The sequence below is a fragment of the Gracilinanus agilis genome, chromosome 2 (genome assembly GCF_016433145.1).
Source record: "Gracilinanus agilis isolate LMUSP501 chromosome 2, AgileGrace, whole genome shotgun sequence".
NCBI classification, from domain to species: domain Eukaryota; kingdom Metazoa; phylum Chordata; class Mammalia; order Didelphimorphia; family Didelphidae; genus Gracilinanus; species Gracilinanus agilis.
Window position 1 is genome coordinate 667182508 of NC_058131.1, and position 23454 is coordinate 667205961.

General features: G+C 38.2%; 1 protein-coding gene across 1 annotated transcript in view; it reads left to right on the plus strand.

Moving 5' to 3' along the window:
- KCNMA1 (potassium calcium-activated channel subfamily M alpha 1) overlaps positions 1-23454 on the plus strand; it is a 299458-nt gene that overhangs the window by 72106 nt on the left and 203898 nt on the right. Inside the window, exon 10 of the mRNA XM_044659039.1 lies at positions 1806-1961. Coding sequence (XP_044514974.1) covers positions 1806-1961 — 156 coding nt within the window. The remainder of the gene's footprint in view (positions 1-1805; positions 1962-23454) is intronic.

Here is a 23454-nt window from a genome sequence, read left to right on the forward strand (position 1 = left end):
TGATTCACTCATTTAGGAAGTGGCCAGGTCAGTATTGAAAAACCAGTCTTTTGCCTCAAAGTCTAGCTGCCTCCACTTGGAAAGTAAAACAAAAGTGATGTCCCCAAAGGAGAGAACAGCAGGGCATTGAAGAGAGAGAAAGATAGCTCACTAGAATTGAGTATCTGGTTGGGCACTGGAGGGGATGTGCAATCTTAGGGTTCTAAGCATAGATCCTAGCTTAGATATAGGCTATAACTTTAAATATTGGTATTTTTTAATCTGACTTTGTCAGGCCCTTGGAAGAGTTGTCCTTCCCAAGAGCAGCTAGGGCTGGGTCAGTACTTAGATGACTAGAGGGGCTTCTCCATGTAGAATAATACTTCTGGAAAGAACCAGAGAGCAGCCTTTCCATACTCTGCCATGAAGAAGTTTCTTTTCTTCAAGTAAGATTTCTGAGCACATTATAAAAAGTTAATAAAGCCCAATTTTTGGCTTTCCCAGTACCTTAAAGAGAAGGAGAAGATAATCAAAGAATCACAGGGTTTTGTAATGTCTTAGAAGTTATGCAATCCAACCTCCTCCTCACCAATGCCTCTTCTTGCCCATTTGATTAATTCCATAGGCTGGGAATTCACTATTTTCCATGGAAGTTGGTTTGTTCTTAGCTTTAATTGTTAGGATACTCTTATATTACCCAAAGTCAATCTTCCCATAACTTCTATGTATCGGTCTACTGCCATCAGGAACAATGCTGAATGTGCAATCCATCTTCCACATGACAGTTCATATTTTAATATGTCTCTTTTTAGTCTTTTTTTGCCAGAATAAATGCCCCCAATTCCCAGGACTCTTCCATACTCTATTATGATGACAAGACTCCTTAGAATTTTGGGTTTTCTCCTTTACATAATCTTTAGTTTATCTTCTTTCTTCTTATTGTATAGTATTTCTTCTTATAGTATAGTATTTCTTCTTATTTCTTCTTATAGTATAGTATTTCTTCTTATAGTATAGTATTTCTTCTTATTTCTTCTTATAGTATAGTATTTCTTTTATATAGTATGATTACTTTATTTTTTATATTTATATTTATTTTATTTTTTATATTTATATTTATTTCATATATATATATATATACATATATATATATATATATATAAAATAAATCTTACTATTACCAGATGTATTGTCTAACTAGTCCAGGATCCTTGCTCCCTTTGATTTAGATACCATATTTATGTTACAGCAACTGAGATTGCACGAGCTTCTCTCCCAATGTGCTCCCACATCCCAGTCATGTCATGCTCATATTTCCTCTCTTTCATCTATATTGTTGATAATAATGTTAACCATGCCTTGTCTGAGGAACATTAGTCCATCAACAGACAGTCAGATGTCTTGTGTTTGCATAAAATGGTGATCTGGCTATGATGGGACAAAATCTGAAACATGGCTTACCCACAGGGAGCTTCACTTTTAGTCAAACGACTCACTAAGCTGAATGGCTTCATTTGTCTGGAAGGAGAAAATTCCCTCTTTGCGCTCTTTGGCTGAAGGAGTGGATTTGGCCTTAAAGGTAGGGAGGATGATTAGAAGACATACAGAAAAGTCCCAAGGAAATGAGGAGGTCTGGTCAATAGCCCAGTGGAGTGAAAATAGCAGTTGCCAGAGCCAGACCATCCCAAGGAGGTGGTGACTGACTCTTGTCAAGTGGTCAGTGTCACATTCTTGCAAGGATTTTTTTTTTTTTTTAGTGAAGAAAAATCATCTCTTTCTCTGTCTCTGTCTCAAGTGGGCTCCTGTACCTGTGTTTGTTCCCTCAGGCCCATCTGCTAAACATCCCCAGCTGGAATTGGAAAGAAGGAGATGACGCAATCTGCCTAGCCGAACTGAAGCTAGGATTCATAGCCCAGAGCTGCCTGGCTCAAGGCCTCTCCACGATGCTCGCCAATCTCTTCTCCATGAGGTCATACATAAAGGTAATGTCTTGTCCTATTAGTGAGCATTAGTTCACGATTCAATTTGTCGTGGGGTTGAGTAGAGAGCACAGCTTAAACTCAAAACAGATAGACACACATTACCCACTTTGGTCGGGAAGGAATTCTTGCTCAAAGATTTGGGCACGAGGCCAGCTTCTTTCAAAATTATGTTTTTATTTTTATTTGGCACATCCACGGCCATTAAATGATTGTTCAAAGCACAATCCTCTCTCTCTCTTTTTTTTAGATAAACCACATGTTTATCTATCAACAAAGCCCCTGCTGTTAAAACAAAAATATGATTTATATACATTCCATATGGCACCAAAGTGCCTAACGAAAAGAATTATCATTTTGGTCTTTTACATCAAGTGGCTGGTGGACCTCTCACTGTGCGAATAAATACAGACCATGTGTTTGTGCCGAAGCCCAAACCCCAACAACATAATTCATTTATTTATTTCTCCACAATCAAGGGGGCCAGCAGGGCTTACATGTCATGGTTGTTTGAGTGGAGAGTGAGGAGATGCGCAGCCTTCTTGGCAACATGGCCCTTTCAAAGTCTGAAATTCAATCTGTCCCAGCCACTGCTCATCACCCCCCTGTTCACCCCATGGATCTGGCCAGGAAGCCACTTCAACCCCCCCATCTTCTCCAGTCCCTCCACCCGTGTCCCCTCCTAACTAGAATGATGAAAGAAATGGCCAACTATGCCCAGAGAAGGGGCCCCTGACAGCAGAGGAAGCCTCCCTGCAGAGGGGGATCATTGAGAATACGGTGTCTTTGGCTTTGGGGAGCTCATTGTCTAGACAGTCACGATGATTAAACGTAGACAACAAAATCTAATTAATCAGAGTTCTCTTATCTTAGAATGTGGGTTGATGCCAACAAGATAGTAGCAGTGGAAGCTTCTATTTCTAAAATTCTTTAAGACTCATAGTATGTTTTCCTTACACATTTCTTGTGTGGTGGACCAGTCCATAAGGACAATTTGGAGACTGAAAAGAGCCTTTTACAAAATGATCAGACTGACCAGACTACTTCACTTAGGGAAATAGTCTTCTACATTTTCACATTTTCACTCATACAAGGGAAATCATAAGGGCTAACTTGAGACACCCAGAAGTGGGGTGTCATCAAAGATGCTGAAGGGAGATTACCAGAACCTTGCATCAGATAATCAGGGGATGGGCAGGGAAAAAGGGGGTCTGGGAGAGATTGCCCTTGGACACGGCACAGTTGGGGTCTACTAAGTTATTGTCACTACTCTTACTTGATGAGTGGAATAGCTGGGTCCTGTGTCATCTCCACATCAGAGCACCTTTTTATTAAAAGTAAGGGCCATGTGTTCTAGAGGGAGTAGGAGAGGGATTTCTTTTGAAGTCTCTCCACCTTCATCTCTGATCCCACAACCAGGGAGACATCTGAGATTACTGAAGTCCTAATTGTACAGACAAAGGACAAAGAAGAATCCAGTAAAGAGAGAATAGAAAAGGTAGGAAAAGGAGGTGTTAGCCTCGAGAAAAGGGATGTCCTGCCTAGAGAGAGGATTTAAAGAAGAATTTTTATTTGTTGTTTTTCATTGCTGCAGGAATACAAGTAGTGTTATCACGGTCATTTATCAAACAAAAGTCAGAGTAAGAGTTTAGACTCACATTTCATCTTACTCCAAGTCCAGTGATCTTTATTCCAGCTCCTAGTTCAGATGTTTATGGTTTAGGCTAAAGTTTGCATCTGGATTCCCTTCCCCATAGGCAAAATAAGTAGAAACTTGTGGAATAACAAAAGGCCCTCTGGTGGAGGCCAAAAGTACCATTTTCAAAAATGTGTGACTTGCAGGCCTTTCATGCTAAAAGCTTTTGCTGCTGGCCAGCAAAATAAATAACTTATTTTTACAGAGGAGAAAATACTCATCTGGATTAAAAAATGATAAAGTACCCAAAGTACTTATCATAATCTAATCTGAGTTATGGACTTCTGCCTGTGTTTCCTTCTCCCTACTATGTTTTATCGAGGATATGTAAGAGGGAGATTTTAGATTTTTATATAGATATATATTTAAAGTGTGGCCACCAGGAATCAATAGTTCAGATTGATTCCGTAATTAAAATAGACCCAAGTCAGGATCAGGTTTAAGGTAGTTTATTTACAATTTGGAAGGTAAAAGGTAGGGAGATAAAGATAGGGAGAGGCTAGTCCAGGCCTGCAGAGGCCTGGACGGAGAGAGAAGGTTAAAAGGCTAATTAAACTAAACTACAGGCCACAAAGCCTTAGCAATCAGAGAGGTAAGAGCCTACTTAAGGTAGAGTTTGGAAAAACACCAAGGTAGGCCAAGGAAGTCAGCCTAACTTACCCATGTGACAATTCAGAGTGGAAGCAGCCTGAGGTCTCAGGCGAGATGCTTCAGCACCAAGTTCAAAGTGGGAACTGCCCCAACAGGAAGTAACCAACATACTTGAAGAGATTGTGTCTCTCATCACTTCCTGTGGGTCCACCTCTAATTCAAATGGGCAAATGGCAGCCTCTACACTGATTTGGACTGCCCAAAGAGCAGTCCCTTGTTCTTGATTTGTTACTTGTTGTCACATGTGGGTAACTCATCTCCCCTCCCCACTAAGGGAGGTGGGGATGATATCATCTTGGGTAAGTAGAGTTTTGACTATGAATGGGCCAGAGCTAATTCCATTTACAAAGATAGGAACTGTGTGTTAATGTAGTTTTGTTTCATTTTGGTATCTCTAAGGCCTCAAACAGTAGGTGATTAATAAATGTTCCCTGAAATAGAAGAAAACAGAAAGGCTGTATACAACACTTTTTTGTTGTTGCAGGGCTGCCCTCATTTTGTGCTGTCTTTGAATAAGATCTTTGCTAAACTAATTAATATTATAAACAAGACTGTCTCTATTTAAGAAGGCAAACCATTTCCAAGCACCTTTGAAGGCTTTAGCAGCATCCATAGTAACTGATCCACTAATCACTAATCAACCTCATCATTTCCCCAGAGGTTTAAGAACCTCAACCAAGCAGCACTTTATTAGACTAAGTCTAGGAATGTTCATGAAATTAACTGATGGTATTTTATTAAGCAGATTCTATAATTCACTAACCTTGTCCACAAGTTCTTTTTGGATTAATTAGGTTTGACCCCAGGAGACTAGAATATTAAATAAATACCTCCAGACTAAGAGGGATTAGCAGAGCTAACATGGCAGCAACATGTACATACGAAATGAGATTAAAAAGACTAATGTAGCTAGAAGTCTATCAGTGTTAACAGCAATTAATATCTATACCTTCTCCCTGTCCCCTTCCATTCTAGAAGGAAGGATTGTTACTAAGAAATTCATACTATGGCCATTGGCTACTCTTGGCCCAACCAAATCCTGGTCTAGTTGCTTTCTTCAACAGAAGCGTCAGGTTTCTGAAGCTGCCCATAGTATAGCCGCTACTGGACTGTTGAATAGTTTGAATATTGTGGGTTTTAAAATGTATCTTGGCCAGGGACTGCATTTCCCAGCATGCCCCAGGGATCCCTCCTTCCTACTTCCGGGTGTAGGATTGGGGCCAATCCTGTGCTGGGGGTGGGACCACACAACCCTTCTTCCTAGTGTGGGACTGGTCTTAAAATGGACCAATCCCGTGCTAGGGAAGGGCCACGCCCCCTTACTTCCAGTTGCGGGATTGATCTATATGAAGACCAGTCCTGTGCCTAGGAAAGAGAAATTTGAATCTGAGGCCATTGATTCAGAGTATCTTGTCTCAATAAAGCTTTAGAAAAATCGGAGTGAAATAAGAGTTTTCTTTTTAGCACTTTTCACAATATGCTATGTTTTGACTGTATAATGTCCACATGCTCAAGGCACATGTCAAAGAAGAGCAATAAATTATATGTTTCAATATACCAGACTCCATCCTTACCCATGAAGACTGTGAGACCTGACTCTGCCATCTATCTTTCCCATCAAGGTTATTTTTTAGTAAGAACTGCTAGAATTAAAAAGACATAATAACTTAGAAACACATTTCCTTCTCTCAGGGTATGTCACCATGAAATTTCTTTCTTGAACCCATCCCTCCAGTGTAGAGTTTTCTTTATCAATTATTCTGCTCTCTCCACAAAGGTGTTTTGGTTTTTTTTTTTTTCACATTAAGGCATGTCCTTGGTAATTCCTTCTAAGACCTTTTCCAGGAATCTAAAAATTTTATGTGCTTTTTGTCAGATTCATGGTTTTATTAAGTGTGGATACTTCCTACTCAGGTACAAACTAAAAGTTTGTTTCCACCTACCTCTGATATTTTATAGCTTGTACAGTACCTTTGGAAAGTTAGTATACCTCCATGGACTTCAGTTTCCTCACCTATAAGATGAGGGAATTGGGTTAAATGATCTTTAAATTCCTATAATCCTATAATCTCATCTTCTCATCCATGTCTAGAAAATTATTTGTTCATGTTTTCTCATAAATTTTTAATAGAGAGTCTACCCCAAACATTGGAAGCTACCTTTTAAAAATATCTTTTTGGTATCAATGTACTATTTTGAGAGGGTAGATTGTCTTTCCTTCTCACTACCAGCCCACCTCTATTAGTATGTTATTGGGGGAAGGAAATAGATCTGTGATTCCACTTGTATAGAGAATTGTCAGATAAGGAAACTCACTCTGCCAATGCTGATTGGCCGCCTCTCTAGCCTTATTGAGTTACCCATAGCACTGAAAGATCACATGACTTGCCCAAGGTTCCATTGCTAGTCCATGCCAGAGATGAGATTTGAAATGATCTCTTCTTGGCATTGAGGTGGGCTCTTTATCCACCATGACATCCTCTCTCTATACCATAAATGTTCTCCGTAAGATCTACTATGGATGAAAGAAATATCAGAATCTGAGGCAGTATAGTTCAGTGGAAAAGTCAATGGTTATTAAGCAATTACAGTGGAAAGTGCTAAGAAGAAACAAAGACCCTTCCCTCTTCTAATTGGGAAGAGGACTTGCAAATAACTATACAGATCCAAGACAAAATATCTTTTTAAATTCTGAATGAGAGGATTTGAGTTTAAATTCCACCATGTCCTTGGGGGCAAACTGTTCATCTCACCTGGCCTCAGTTTCTTTAATTTTAAAATGAAGGATTCGGGCCAGGTGGGCCTCTAAGATCTCTTCTAACCCTACTTCTGGGAACTCAAGAATAAAATTAAAAGGTAATTCAGATTTTAAGCATTTTCCCTTTTATATCATTGCTTTGAATTTGTACCTTTACACTCTCAGCTCTAAAAGTTTCCTTTAAGCCCTACCAATTGCCATATTGGGTGAAAGACTCCTTGGCTTAGTTAGAGAATCTCAAAATCCAGAGGAATCAATGTTGGGAGAATGAAGATAGGTTTCCAAGAGGACATGGATCTGAAGCTAGACTTGAAAACCAAAAGAAAAGATTGTAGGGGCAGCTAGGTAGCTTGGTGGATTAAGTCAGGTCAATACCTGAAGAGTATAGAGATAGGAGGTCCTGGGTTCAAATTTGACCTCAGACATTTCCCATCTGTGTTACTCTGGACAATTCACTTAAACCCTATTACCTAATCCTCACTCTTCATCTGCTTTGGAACCAACACACAGAATTGATTCTAAGATTGAAAGTAAAGGTTTACAAAATAAAAGAGAAGAAAAAAGGATTTCCAAAGGTGAAAATGAAGAGAATTGGCTTGTGCAAATGCATAGCTTGTGGAGATGGCAAGGGAATAGGGAACAATAAATAGACTAATTTGTCAGTAAATCAATAAACACTTATATTTTATCTTTATTTTATTCCAGTCACAAATGTACACAAGTTTTCCAAGGTTACATGATTCATGTTGTCTCCCTCCCCTTTTCCCTCCCACCTTCCCGAGTTAACAAGCATCAATAAACATTTATTAAACACCTAATGTAAGTCAGACAGGAAACTGAATGCTGGGGATACAAAGAAAGATAAAAGATAGTCTCTGCTTTCAAGGAGCTTATAGTTGAATGAGGAAAATAGCAGGCAAATATACCAAGCTATGGAAAGGATAAATTAGAAGTCAACAGAAGAGAACTAGAATTAAGAGAGATTTTAGCCAGGATTCCAAGGAAGCCAAGGAAACCAGAGTTAGAGATGAGGAGAGAGAGCATTTCAGGCAGAAAAAGAATAAATATGAAGGGGAGCAATGTGAAGGAAGATTCAAAAGATGGGTTGGAGTAAGATTAGAGAAGACCTTTAAAGTCAAGATAAGAAGTTTTCATTTCATTTGGTAAACAACAGGGAATTACTGAATATATATGAGCAATGGTTAAGTCTGATGATTTAGACAGTGACATGAAAGAGACTGGAAGCAAGAAGCTCACTTAGGTGGCTTTTAGAGTAATCCTCTCAACCATGATAGTGCTAATGGAAGGGAGTAGCCTTTGTGGGAAATGTTGGATGCAGAAATGGACAGGATTTGGCCATTGATTGGATAGGGACAATGCTAGAGGGAAAAGAGATGAAGGTGATTAATGTTTTGAATATGGATCACTAGAAGGAAGGTTGAGGCAGTCACCTATATATTTTTCCTCCTCCCATGACAAACATATATGTATATGTATGTACATGTATGTATGCACACACATACATTTTGTATATGTATATTGTCTTTGGTGTACACTTACTAAGGGCTTCTAATAAGACAAAATTTAAAATTCCCTTTTTAACACCTTAATTATTCGACCCCAACTATTACATAATTGTTGTTTTTGTCACAGTTCCATTTTTTAGAATGCAATAATTATGTGATATATATCTGGTTTTCTCTCTCCCATCAGGCTTTTGTATTAATTGTGTTGAGATCATTATTGTTACCCACATTTATTGCCTGCGTAGTGCCTTTTGCTGAGAGACAATTCTAGAGAAATCAGACATAGGTATTCAGATTTAGTTTTGGCTAAGATGGTCTCAGTTAACAGGCAAGTTGTTTCCTTTTAATCCTACTTTTGTATTTTGAGAAGATTCAGTAAGGAATCATTTTGATTCCTGAATTTCTGAATTTCTGACTTAAGCCTAAATTTCCACATTTGTGGTTAGGCCATATAAGGAGTGTTCTATTCACCTCTGGGCATCACATTTTAGGAATTACTTTGACAAGTTAGAGTATGTTCAGAGGAGGATGCTCAAAATGCTGAAGTACCTCAATGACATGCCATATAATATAAATTGAAGAAACTGGGACTATTTAACCTGGAATGGAAAAGATAACGTATGGAAGAGGAGAACATGAAAGAAGAGGGGTGGGGGAGTCAGAGACTAGGATAGGCTAATTATTTTCAAGTACTTGGAATATTGTCTTGGGAAAGGGATTAAATTTGTTTTGTTTGACTCCAAAACTAAAAAGTTCAAGAAGTTAGGGCCTAAATTCAACTGTTATCTCTACCACTAGATAATTGTTTGACCTTGGGCAAATCATTTATTCTCTTGTATTTAGTTCTTCATCTATAAAATGAGGGCTCATGTGGGCCCTGCCCCACATTCAGTATTCTCTAAGTTCCTTTCCAGCACTAGATTTATGATCATATGAACTAGAAACAATGGGTTGTAAACATAGAGAAGCAAATTTCTATTCCATTAATTATAAGGGAAAACTTCCCAACAATTAGAGGTATTTCAAAGTGCCATGAGCTGCCTCACAAATTGGTGGATTCCTTTTCACGAGATAGACTGACCTCTTCAAGCAAAAACTAGAAGACTACTTGTTTGAGAACTTAGTCAGGAGTGAGTTAGGCTAGATAACTTTTGAAGCTGTTTATATCACTGGGATTCAGGGGTTCTTTGATATATGTAGGGATCATTCATGGTGCCTAAGATCAAAATGCCTAACAAAAAAGCAGATTGAAAAATAGCTAATGGCCTTAGAAGTCAAGAACATGGATGAAGGGACTTCTGATTGAAATCAGCCACATGTTTCTTCTTGGTTTACTCCAAGGAATAGCCTTGCTATATTCTTTCCTCTTTGCCCAAATCTCTATTTGCTCTTGTTCTTTTATCTCATCATGTGAAAATACACAAACAATATAAGTGTGGCTTGAGGAACAAAGAGTCTAAATCAGTGATGGGCAAACTACAGCCTGCAGACGAGATGTGGTCCCCTGAAATGTTCTATCTGGCTGGGTGACATTATTTCTAATCTTACGAATAGGATGAGTAGGATACGATACAATGAAATTTCAAGAGTTGCCTTAGAAACAGACTGAGAAATGAGCATTTCCTTTCCTTTGGCCCCCTCTTTAAAAAGTTTGCCCATCACTGGTCTAAATGATTAGAATAAGGCAGAGATGTTTTCTCAGTAAAGGTGTTAATCTAAACAACATACACAAATGTGTTTGGATTCTTCTTTAATGACTCACAAAATTTTGGCCTTAATTTTGGTCATTTAGAGGTCAAAGATTGCTTCTTTGGAGTATGTCCTTTGACAGAGAGGGCAGATGTCAGCAAAATTGGGAAATTACTGGAAGAAAGAGTTGCTGCTATCTGCTCTTACTTTTGATGCTCGTTGGCAAATGACAATGGTATGGATTAGTATAGAAAATCAAAATGCAAAGGTTGGTGATCCTTGGGCATGTATATGTGGCAACCATTTGACTTGGTTAGAAACATTTTTTTTCTGCCAGAGAACCTGGTTAATATTCTAGTTAAACTCACAAATAATTTTTTTTTAAACCACTCTGGAATTATAGCGAATTTGCTAAAACCCAACCTTCCATTTAAATCAACACAATCCTAAGACCTTTCCTTCTGTCCCATTAGACCTTAGAAGGTCTGAAGGAGGGTGCCCCTTTTTCCTTTTGTCAATAAACAACTCATCTATCAGTTCCAGTGTCATGACACTGACAGCATTTCAAATAGCAGGAGAAGATGGTTGTAAAATGGGAACAAGAATTCCTTTCCCCCTGCAGCTCTCATAATTTCTAGAACATTGAATTAAGGAGTTCTCAGACCTTTACAAATTCTCCAGGCAAACATTATTAGCCAGAAGAAGCCCATACAGAATGCCAGAAGATTGCCAGAAAATGTTAATGGAATTTCTGTATAAAAGAAAAAAAAAGTGAAAACTTGCCCCATCTCTCCCCCCACCCCTCCTCTCTCTCTCCCCACCCGCACACCTCTCTCCCTAACATGATTAGAAAGTCATTTAATGTGTCTTAAATGTTTGGTCCATCAAAGACAAATGTACATGATTGATGGTGACATGGAACACATTTAACTCATTATACCTTACTTTGCAGCAAAATGATTTGTGTAAACTGTCTGCCTAGCATTAAAGGTAAAACAAACTTTGAAACCCCAAAACGTTATATTTTCATCTAATATTTTCCTTTCGGTTTTATAGCTGTAATCACATATGGATTCTTTTATTTTGCTCTTGGCACCAGTCTGAAGAACAAAAAGGATAATCGTGCAGGAAGGTTGCATAACTTATACCCAAACCTTATGCCCATTGAGGGCAGAGAAACAAGAACTGCAGGTCTTAATGACTTCCAAAAATCCCACCAGGGTGGGGAGGGGGAAGGTGCAGAAATCTCCTTTACCTCTCCCATTTGTCATCTATCAGGATCAAAGAGAAAGCCATCTTTATAGGTGAGCATCTGGTCCAAAATGAGAAAGGCACCTTTCAGAGATTGTTGTCTCTTGAAAAGATCTATGGTCCAGTAGAAAAAGTGCTGGATTTGGATTTAACAATGAAATAAAAATGACTCATTTTCTGGTCAAGGAAGAGTCATTTAATTTCTCTGATACTCAGTTTTTTCCATGTATTGTACTAATAATGTCAGTGTTATGGGGGGTGTAAATGATAAACCCCTGGTTCGAGAAGGAACCTCAAGAATGAGAGGACTCGAAACTTAGCTTAAAAGTAAAAAGAAAGATTTATTAGTAAGACAGGATTAATAGCCAGCAAGACAGCATGAGTGGAACAACCCTGGGGGGTTGCCCACCAAGACGTGGCACTGCAGCATGAGTGGAGCAACTATGGGAGCTGCTCCCCCAAAGCTTCAGTCCAAGGGTTTTTATATTCCTTCACTCAGGCATTTGGTGGGTGGGGGTGTCTGTCTGAGACCCTCAGGGCTTAGGCTATCAAGGTGTGGCCCAAAGGTGTATCTCTTAGTCTATCTCAACCTGAAGGGCGGTCTAAGGATAATGGTCTTTGCCTCTAGAGTAACAAGGATCAGGAAGGGGGAAGGAATCTCCCTGTTCACAGCCTGCCCAAGTTAAGGGGTACAGGGTCCCTGCCATCTCTGCACGATGCCCATGTCATCAGTAGTACATAGCACCCAGGATTGCACCAAGAATTTAAAGAGATAATATGGGTCCCATGGTATGATCAATGGTTTTGGAGTCAAAGGGCCTCTTTTCCAATTTTGCATCTTCCATTTACCCATTTATGATTTTTTACTTTCTTCATCTGTTGGTTTAGATTAGATGTTCTCTAAGACCCCCACCAGCTCTAAAGCAATGGTTCTTTGCAATATTTAATATGCTATAGAAAGTAGTATTAGTTTAGAGGAGAGAGAATACTGGATTTGGAGGCAAAACAATCTGAGTTCAAATGCCATCACTCCTCTTTACTACCTGTATAGCTTAGCACCTGCATAACTCTTGGTAACTCATTTCACCTCCTCGACCTTTAGCTTCTTCATTTCTCTGATAAATTGGTGGAACAAAATGACATCTATGGCTCTAAGCTTCTTTCTTTGTGAAATGAGAGGTTTGAACTAATAGTTAGCACTTATCTAGTGCTTTAAGGTTTATACAGCACCTCCATAATACCTCTGTGAGATATTCCTATTCCTATTTTACATATAAGGAAACAGAGGCTAGCAAATTAAATAACTTACCCAGGATCACATAGCTAATGTGTCTAAATCAGAATTTGAATTTTGGTCTTCCTAATTTCAAATCTAGCACTCTAGTCACTGCCATCTTGCTGGACGGGATGACTTCTAAGGTTTCCTTTGTCTCTAAATTTTACAAGACTAAGTTTTCATTTAAGGATTTAAAAAATGCTGTGGAAAGCATAAGAAAGTCTCAAAACCCTATTTTGAATCAATCTCATTTAATATGAGAAGAGAGACAGAGAGAAAGATGGAGAAAGTCAGAGACAGAGAGAGGGGGAGGGAGAGAAAGAGACAGATGGAGATAGAGACAGAGAAAGAAAAAGAGAGAGGAAAGAGAGACTGAGAAAGAAAGACAGAGGTGGAGAAAGAGTCAGAGACACAAAGAGAGAGAGAGACAGAGAGTCAGGGTGTGGGGAGAGAATGTGCGACTGAACACTGTGCCTAAAAATAAGGTATTTGTGTCATCTCCACCTGATCTTTTTAGCTAGTAACATCTTTTTCATATTGCCACATTTGATTAAGGTAATTTAAAACCTGAAAATGAAATATGACATATTTATTTGTTTTATTGATCAGTATGGAAACCCAGATGGCTTATTTTTAAGTTCTCAAAAGTATAGTCTTTTTAAAAATCTTTTGCCTTATCCTCTTTTTCATTTACCCCCTTCCCCTTCTACAACTCTCTTCTTTCCTTTCTCATCATGTACAAACTCAGTAAAATAAACTTCTCCTCCCCCTCCTCCATCATACCTCCTTCCAGACCAAAAGACACACAGCTAAAAGTGGGGAGCCAAATTATTGTCAAGTAGTGTGATGTATATACAGAAAAATAAGATTGATGTATTTATTGCATGTTACCATTTTCTAGGAATGGAAATTGAAACCCAAGTGTAGGTGGCCCTCCCCATCCCTTCTATCCATGCCTTGTCTGTCTGAATGAAGTTTGGTCTCCCAGTGCAGGCCTGTCTCCCTGTCTAGACCATGCCTTGCAGCTTGGAATTCAGAAGTGAAGTCAAGCTCTGTGGAGGAATGGGGGAGGGAGATGATGAATGATTTGCTGAGGGGGATGTAGGAAAGCTAATAATAAGCTTGGGCCCAACCATCTGAGGGAAGAGATGAGCAGACTGGAGAGCACTGGAGTGGAGCAGCCTAGAATGAAGATAGCAGTAAACAGGAAGTTAGGTCCAGAGGGGATAAAACTCTTGTAATAAAAAGAAAAGAAAAGAATAATTTATAGGGAAAAGAAAGGAGATGCTAACCAGAGCCCTAGAGGGATGCTCCTGATTTCAACCAAGGGAATCCTTAAAATGGTGATATTAACTAGAGACTGAAATTTGGGAGTAGGAGATGCTTGAAAATGGAGAGTCCTCAGGCTGTAGGGGAAATCTAGCTGTTATCTTCTCTCAGTTGATTTTCTTTGGCAGAGAAGTTCTGATTCCATGTGTATGTGGTTCCACTGGGCTCAGGTATACCTGAAATGTCTCCTGTACTGTCACAGAAGTTTCTTAGAACAAGGATCCTGCAGAACAGGCAGGAGGTGTCATAAGAGAAGGAGGTGTCATAAGCTATCTCTCTGGTATTTTCATTAGATAGGGTTCAGGATAGATAAACCTTTTATGGAATTGCTGTAAATAAAATAGCAAAATCAAACTATTACAGTGCGATCCCTATTGTCTTATTGATTGAACAAAGGTCCGGTGGTGAGGATTTTCCATCAATAGGACCCCTCGCTACTGTCTTTTGCCTGTTTGTCTCATGATAATATCTGAAAGAATTGGCTACTTTTACAAAAATTGGTATTTTGCTAAAAGGAATTGAGATCCATCTGGTCTTGGATGGCCATCTTTAAAGATGGCATGTAATTAAAGTTTTAAAAGCAGGATCCTATGCAATTTGGTTCATGCCTAGAGGCCTGAGAGATGGGTGATTGCAGGTCACAGAAACATTAATATCCTTTCACTGAGAGTCAGCATGGATTAGAGGATAATGTGCTACACTTGGGGTCAGGACTTCCTCAGTTTCCTTCTGTATAAATAAAATGGGGATAATAATAGCACCTACCACCTAGGGTTGTCATGAAGAAAAGATGAGAGAATATATTTGTAAAGTGCTTTTGCAACCTTAAAGCACTACATAAATGGTAGTTATTATTATTATTGCAAATAGTAATATGTCCTATTAATAGAGTACTTTAAGGTTTACAAAGTATTTTAGAAACATTATCTTATTTGATCCTTACAAAAACTCTGTAAGACAAAAGTTGCACCTATTATTATCCCCATTTTCCAGATGAGAGACTTAGAGAGTTTATAACCAACAGCAGTTGGGCTCTTTAGTGTGAATGTATTTTTGACTGTTGCAGAGCCAAAAGGTTGTCTGAGCATGTGTGTAGAGTAGCCAAGAGGAAAGAAAAGGGAAATGTTAATGGTTATCTTTGTGAAATGAACATCGTTCTTTCCCTTTTATCTCCCCATTTATCAGTGAGCTATGGTCCTCCATCAAGCATTAGTTCCATCTAATGAGAGCTGACTTCTCTCTCTGGGCATCCCTATCAGGGGATGCAATATCTCTATGGTGTCAGCCTGACTACAGATGTCTCTGTTTATACCTAATCATGGATATTTATGGTATTGATTTTTAGGACAATGAATCCAGTCAGCTTCTCTTGCTTTCCTTGAGGTATAAAATATGGGTTGTCATTTCTCGAGAACACTTTTTTTAAAGCTAGACTTGATACTGGCAAAACTATTTCCATCAGTGATTGAATGTCTCCTATTTTCAGACCTTAAATAGAAAAGTCAGAAAAGAATGAATAAAAGAGAATTGTTTGGTTCAGTACCCGAAATACAGGATTGGAAATCAACTTTGGGAACACAGACCACCAGCAGAGAGACAGGGTCATAGGATGTCAAAGTTAGAAGGGACCTTGGAGATCTTTTTAGCCTGACATCTTCATTGTATAGACAGGGAGACTGTTTGGGAAAAGCCTTTAAAGAGGCCTGGATCACAATTAAAGGTGACTGTAGTAAGTCTTGTCAATCTCTCATGTAATGAAAAGATACTAAAGGAGAAAATGAAGACCTAGGCCATCTACACCATAAGAACAAGCCATTCAGGGAGTATGTCTTCCATTGATAGGTGCTATCTTGTGCAAAGGCACTTTAAGCATGGGAGCAGAGATGGAGACTGGGACTGATGAGTGGAATTCTTCTGCAGAAGTATGGTGTTCACACAAGCCATGAATTTTTAATTAGGTAGTAGAGGATAAATCATTTGATATTATGAATTACAATATCAGGACAGCAAAATATAGTAGCAGATAGAATGCTGGATTTAAGATCTGAAGATCTGGGTTGAAATCCCTCTTTACTTACTTATGATGACCTTGGACAAGTCACATAAACACTTTGAGTTTCTTTCCTCATCTGTAAGATTAGAGGGTGGAACTAGAAGGTCTCTAAGGTCCTTCTTACTTTAAATTTATTATTCAATGATCCAGTTACAGATCATTTAACTAGACTTATTCACAGTAGCTAAAATTTGACAGCAAGAGGAGTTTAGAGGACTTGGAATCAAAAGACCTGAGTTCAGATTTAGGGTTTGCTATTTATAAGTGTGACTTTGGACGAGTTATCTCTCTGACCATGCCTCAGTTTCCTCACTTGTAAAATGAGGGAATTAGATGATCTCTAAATTCTCTCCTGGCTCTAAATATATGAACCTAAGAGCTGTGTGGTATAGTGGAAAAAATCTCGGATAGGATATCCAAAGATGTAGGTTCTAATACCAACTCAAAATAGACTATAATTGTGTGACTGAGGCAAGCCCAGAATCATAGATCTGAAAGTTTGAAGATACTTTAGAAATGAACTAATTAAATACATTTATGAATAGGAATTATTTTGCAACATTCCCGACAAGTTAGCTTTCTCTTGGTTTTAATTTCCTCATCTGTACCATAGTGAGGGCTCCATGATGCCCCAGGGTTGAGTATTATGATACCATCTATGAATTTGTATTTCATTGCAGTGTTATAATAAACTTCTTTGAATGGAGCCTAGGAAGGATTTTAAAATCCCATATTATAGCCACTAAAAAGAGATTAATCCTATGATTTTATTGGCTTGGGGAACTCCCAGTGAAGAAATTCTCTCTACCAACAGAGCATGGCACCTCTATGAAAATTATAGTCTTAGAGAGTTACCTAGAAGAATGAGAAGTTGTGTGACATAATCACGTGGCTCATATATTCTGAATTGAAATCTTTCCTCAGATACTTTTATAAAAAAATCTTTACCTTCCATATTATCATCATTTCTAAGACAGAAGAAAAAAGACAGTTAGGGCTAGGCAATTGGGGGGTAAATAACTTCACCAGGTTCACCCAACTAGGAAGTAGCCAGATTTTAACTGAGGACCTCCGATCTCAAGGCCTGATGCTCTATCCATTAGGCCATCTATTTGCCCCTTCCTCAGACATTTAATAGCTGCATGATCCTTATAAAATCACTTAATTTAGGTTAACTTCTGTTTTCTCTTCAGCAGAAATGAGATAATAATGGGACCATCTTATAGGGTTGTCTTAAAGATCAAATGACATAACATATATAAATGTTTTATAAGCCTTAAATAAATGTTATATAAATCCTTATGATCATCATTATTATCATCGTTACTATTTTTTTTTTAAATCATTGAATCATTAAAAAGGAGTTATGCATTCAGATAAGGTTGTGTAGGATACTGACTGGACTAGAACTATACAAGAGTCAAAGAAAGGAATTGAGGGCATTTAGTCTTAAGAAGAAAAGATAAGGTGGGAGGGACACAACATGATAGGATCATAAATTTGGAAAGGACCTTGTAGATAATTTTATCCAGCCTTCTTATTTTTACGAAGGAAGAAACTGAGACAAAGTACCTTCAAGTATTTGGCAGAAAGCCATGGGGAAAGGGAATTAAAGAATATATATTCAGATCCAGGGGAGCCAACTAAATGGATGGAATTTAGAGAAGAGTAGATTTGAATGCAAAAAAAAAAAAAATCCTTTCTAACAAAATGAGTGGACTGTTTTGGAAGGTGATAAGTTCTTCAAGAAAAGGTGCTATTTTAATGTTAAAAAAAAAGACCTGGGGACTTAAAAAGAATTTGAGAGAAGAATAGAGCAGCCATTCAATGGAAAAAGCAATGAGCTTAGTGTCCTTTTACTCACATAAGGAAAAGGTATATATCTTAATTCAACACATTGAAATTAGGGAACACAGAGCAGATGAAATGGGAGAGAGGGGCAGCTTAAGCAGCACAATGGATAGAGTGCAGGGTCTAGAATTGGAGGCCCTGGGTTCAAATTTGACCTTTACTTCCTAGTTATGTGGCCCTGGCCAAGTCACCCAAATTGCCTAACCCTAACTATTTTCTGTCTTAAAACTGATACCAAGACAGAAGGTAAGGGTTTAAATAAAAGAAAACAAGGGAGATAAAATAAAGTGGTTAGACTAGCACTTACCTCCTGACCTGGGACAGCAAATCATCCTACCAGTGGGACAGGAAGATAAAAAACCAGACTTGTCATCCACTCAGGTCATGGGTGCATGGGTCAGTAAGTCGTAGTTGGAGGAATGAGTCTCCAGTGGTCTTGTGAGAGGCTTCTCCCTTTTCTTGGTGTGTTTGTACACAAACCATTCTTCCCAGGTCTGATGAATAGAACTTGTGTCCTTTTGGCTCCATACATCTAGGCAGCTTGGGAATGTTTAGGAAGTCCAATTATTTTATAGAGAAATGTAGAGTCTTTCTCTGAGGGGTTTCCTCCCTTCTATTTGGTTTCCTACTTCTGATACCACAGGCAGCAAGCAGCCAATTAGCAAAATTGAATGGGAGGTGGGTATTTCCAACGTTTCATGTTACAAGCCAAAGAAGATTAAAATCAGTCAATTGATAAATTTTTCTATGTGCCAAGCATCTGAGAATACAAAGAAAAGCAAAAAGAGCTCCTTCCCTCAGGGAGCTTACATTCTAATGATTCAAAACAGATATATAAATAATATATATAAGATCATTTTGTTTAGTCATTTCAGTTGTGTCCAACACTTCATGACCTCATTTGGGGTTCTCTTGGCAAAGATACTGGAGTTGTTTGACATTTCCTTCTCCAGCTCATTTTATAGATAAGGAAACTGAGGCAAATGGGAGTGAGTGATTTACTGAGGGTCATATAGCTAGTGAGTGTCCGATGCTGGATTTGTACTCAGGAAAATGAGTCTTCCTGACTATTAAGTCCAACACACTATTCACTATGGGACCACCTAATCACTCTATCAAATTATAGCTAATATTTATATAGCTCCATAATGTTTATGAAGTGCTTAACTTATTTTTCCCCTTTGCTTCTCACAACAGTCCTGTAAGAGAGATGTTGTTAATTATTTCCATTTTACAGAAGAAGAAATTGAGTTTCATCAAGGTAAAATGAATTGCTTATAATTAGATAGTTTTTGAGCATCTAAAACAGGAAATGAACTCAGGTCTTCCTAACTCCAAGTCTAGCATTTCTACCACTGTATGAGATGGGAGGTAAGAAGTGAGAAGGTTCAAGCATCTGGAGAAGAAAATGTATTTAGAGCAGAGATAGATTGTTGCAGGATAATCTCCTATCCTTTCAAAAAATAAATAAATAAAAGCTTTGGGGGTTACCACAGATGAGATGATGGATTGTTAGAGATACTGTAGATGGGATTCCTGATCTCCCCTGGGTTGGCTGGATTGGGCTCAGTCACTGCCAATAATAATAATAACAATAATAACAATAATAATAATAATGATAAAAATGTAAACCACACACACATATATACACAAATGCACACACATACACATGGATATATGCATATACACATACATTTACATACATTCATACATGCATACACATGCAGCTAGGAGGAGGCATCTTCCTAATTTCAAATCTGGCCTCAGACACTTAATGGCTATGTTACCCTAAGCAAGTCACTTAACCCTGTTTGCCTCAGTTTTCTCACTTGTAAAATGAACTGAGCAAGAAGATAGCAAATCAGTATCTTTTTCAAGAAAATACCAAATAGGGTCACAAACAAAAGAGTTGGACACAACTGAAATGAACAAATAAGTTATATGCACACAAGGTACACTCACGTTCACACACATATTCAATATAATATATCTTTTAATCAAATTTCTGTTATGAACAATATTCTTGGTAGTAGGCAAAGCTAAATAAGATATTGCTTCTTCCTTCAAGCAGCTTTAAATCAACTCATTTCTCATTTTGATCATCAAAATTCCTTCACTGACTACCTCTAAGATTCATGCAACCAAAGGAGATGTACTATCGCGAAGTAGAAAGGCACCTTTCCTGTGAGTCAGAAGATCCTTGTTCTAAATAATTTAGCTATTTATTATGGATATGGGAAAATCAATTAACCACATTAATTTTCTGTGCTCACATGCAAAATGGGTATAATATTATTCCTAGTTATCTTATAGGATGTCAGTGAGGAAGATCCTTTGCAAATTCTAACTATATAAATGTAAGATATAAGCATTTTTATGCCCTCATCAATAGGAGCACTGTTATCATCACAGGATTATAGGAAAATGAAGCCATTCTCTCCTGGTGGGATTCTTGTCCAGGTCCTTCCAAAAATCTGCTATACAAACAATCAAACAAGAAGCTAATTTTAAAAATACATTTTATTGGTATCTTTTGCTTTTTTACATCATAAGAATCTATCACAGTATTTATCCCCCTCCAACCTACATAATTTTTCAATATAATAATATTTTAAAGAGATGAAAAAGAAAGAGAGGGGGAAGAGAAAAATTAGCAAAGCAAATCTATGCACTGAAAAAAATCTGAAACTGTATGTAATGTGACATTCCTATGGACCTCCCATCTCTGCAAAAGATTAGGGTGGGGGTGCCCTCTCATATTGCTTCTCTGGCCCATTCTTGGCTCTTTTTTATTTTGCAACATTCACTTTTGACTAATTTATAGTTGTTCTTTTTATTTAGGGTGTTGTAGTCATTGTATATATTTTTTTTCTTGGCTCTACTTTTTTTTAGACATTATCACTGTGTATCTTGCCATGGTTCCCTGTGTTCATCATATCTGTTATTTTTTTATAGAACAGTAATAATCTACTTAATTCATTTACCATGTTTAGTTTTGCCATCCCCAAACAATGGATATCTCTTTGTTTCTAATTCTTTGTTTTCATAAGAAAGGGCTGCTATAAACATTTTGGTCTACATTGATGCTTTATTCATATCAATGATTTGCCTATCATATAAGCCTAGTAGAGGTTACAGGATGGTGATATTTTAGTCACTTTATTTGCACAATCCCAAATTGTTTTTCCGAATTGTTCTAGTGATTCATAGCTCCACCAATTATGTATTAGTATGCCTTTCTTCCTCCAAATCCATTGATTATTGTCATCTGTTATCATCCTTTGTCAATTTGCCATGTGTGAAGTGAGACTTCAGAGGTATTCACTTTATTCTTAAAGATTTGGACAGTTTTTTCATATATTTTTTAAACCTTTACCTTTTGTCCTAAAATCAATATCAAGTATCAATTCTAAGGGAGAAGAGCAGTAAGTACTAGGCTATTGGAATTAAGTGACTTGTCCAGGGTCACACAACTAGGGAGTATCTGAAATGTGATGCCCAGTCAGTCTCCCTGCTATCTATAGGCTCCTTTAAGGGGGAGAGTGAGGGGCCCCTCCCTGCTGGAGTGAAAGCAGAACTCAACAGGAAGTGAAGCTCACACACTTCCTGAATAAAATAGATGCTTGCCCAGTAATTCCTTTAGAGTCAAGTGGTTGTTATTCTCCCCTCTCTTCAGCGCCTTAGCCCAAGATGATGTTATAATAACTACCGAAGTTCACAGTTTCAGGCTATGGTTTTATTTTAACATGGAAAAGAAAATTGAGGCAAGAGGGTTTAGGGCTCTTGAGAGACTGTTGCTAGGGGTGACTGGCAAGTGTTGGCTATGGACCTAGAAGGTAAGGCCAGGCTGAGGGAACCACCCCTCAGCCAGAGATAGTTTAACACTGCCCTGATGTTGTTTGGTCCACCACTTGGATAGGTATAGTTGATGAATTGGTTTAGGGGTGTCCCTGTTGCTAGGCTACTCTAATCTAAATCCTGCCCACTTTCCACAACCCAAACCTCCCTTCAACCTCCCTTTAACCTCCCTTCCCCTTCCCGGGGTCCCCAAGAGGAAGTCAGGGGTAGTTGGGTGTCTGGGTTATGTATAATTGGAAATTGGGGAAGATGCCATTTAAAAGTATATATATATATTTTCTATGGACACGTGGAGACTTTGAAACTACATTTCTTATATTTCCTCATGGCAAACAGGAAGTATGATGATGTAGGAGAGGGGTTAAATCTCCTGGGTGAGGAGGAAGTCGCTCTCTTAGCTAGGAGGCACGGGAAGAGATGAAAGGTAAAGATGGCTGAGGCAAAGTGGATTCTTACAGGCGTGGTCTTATATGTAATTTACCAGCATGGCCATGGCTTTAATTAAACTATTAATTTATATTATTATATCAGCCTTTATCATTTTTAATCATAACATAGATGGCAACCACATGGTCGAAATTCGAATTCTCAATCTTCCAGCTAGCCTAACAAGAGCCATGCCTTCTTTTTGGCCAATAACAAGGAAATCAGAACCCCCAGGTTGGTTCTGCAGGGGTTTTTATAGTCCCAGCTCAAACTATCAGCTCCTGGGACTAGCACCTGCTGGGCCAGAGCTCTATCCTCCCAACTGACAGGATTGCCTAGGGTAATTTTGCAAATGCAAGAGATCTTGCATAAATCCTGCATTACAATTTGCTCCCTACATTTCCAGGTCTCTAAGTTCTCAAGGCATTCTACACTTACCCTAGGACTAAACTAAGCTATCCTCTTATTCCTATCTAAGCATTGCAAAACAAGAAAAGAGTTTTTTAGCTCTCATTCTTACTCTATTACTATTCTAAGCTAGACTAAGATGGGTTATGGGAAAGATAAAGAAAAGAAATGCGGAATAAAGTTTTACAAAAATTTTGAACACAAAGGAAAAGTCAAGATTAAACACAAAACATCATCAGAACAGTCTTTTTTTTTTTAATTTTTTTTTTTTATTTTTAAACCCTTAACTTCTGTGTATTGACTTATAGGTGGAAGAGTGGTAAGGGTAGGCAATGGGGGTCAAGTGACTTGCCCAGGGTCACACAGCTGGGAAGTGTCTGAGGCCGGATTTGAATCTAGGACCTCCTGTCTCTAGGCCTGGCTCTCAATCCACTGAGCTACCTAGCTGTCCCTACAGAACAGTCTTAAAACAAACATTAGTTAAATAAACTAAGTAATAAACTCTAGCTATGAAGTTTTCTAACCCCATGAACTAACAATAAAAGTAACAACTAAGAAAAGTTTCTAGCAAGTTTCTAAAACCTAATTCAATCTACCTATGAGTTAGTATGTCAATATGGTAGTACTCTTATGTCTATGTTAGGAAGCATTAGTAAAGATAAGTAAACCTAACACTAAGTATAAGTCTTTTGGTTAAACCATAGACTTAAACTATATACAATAT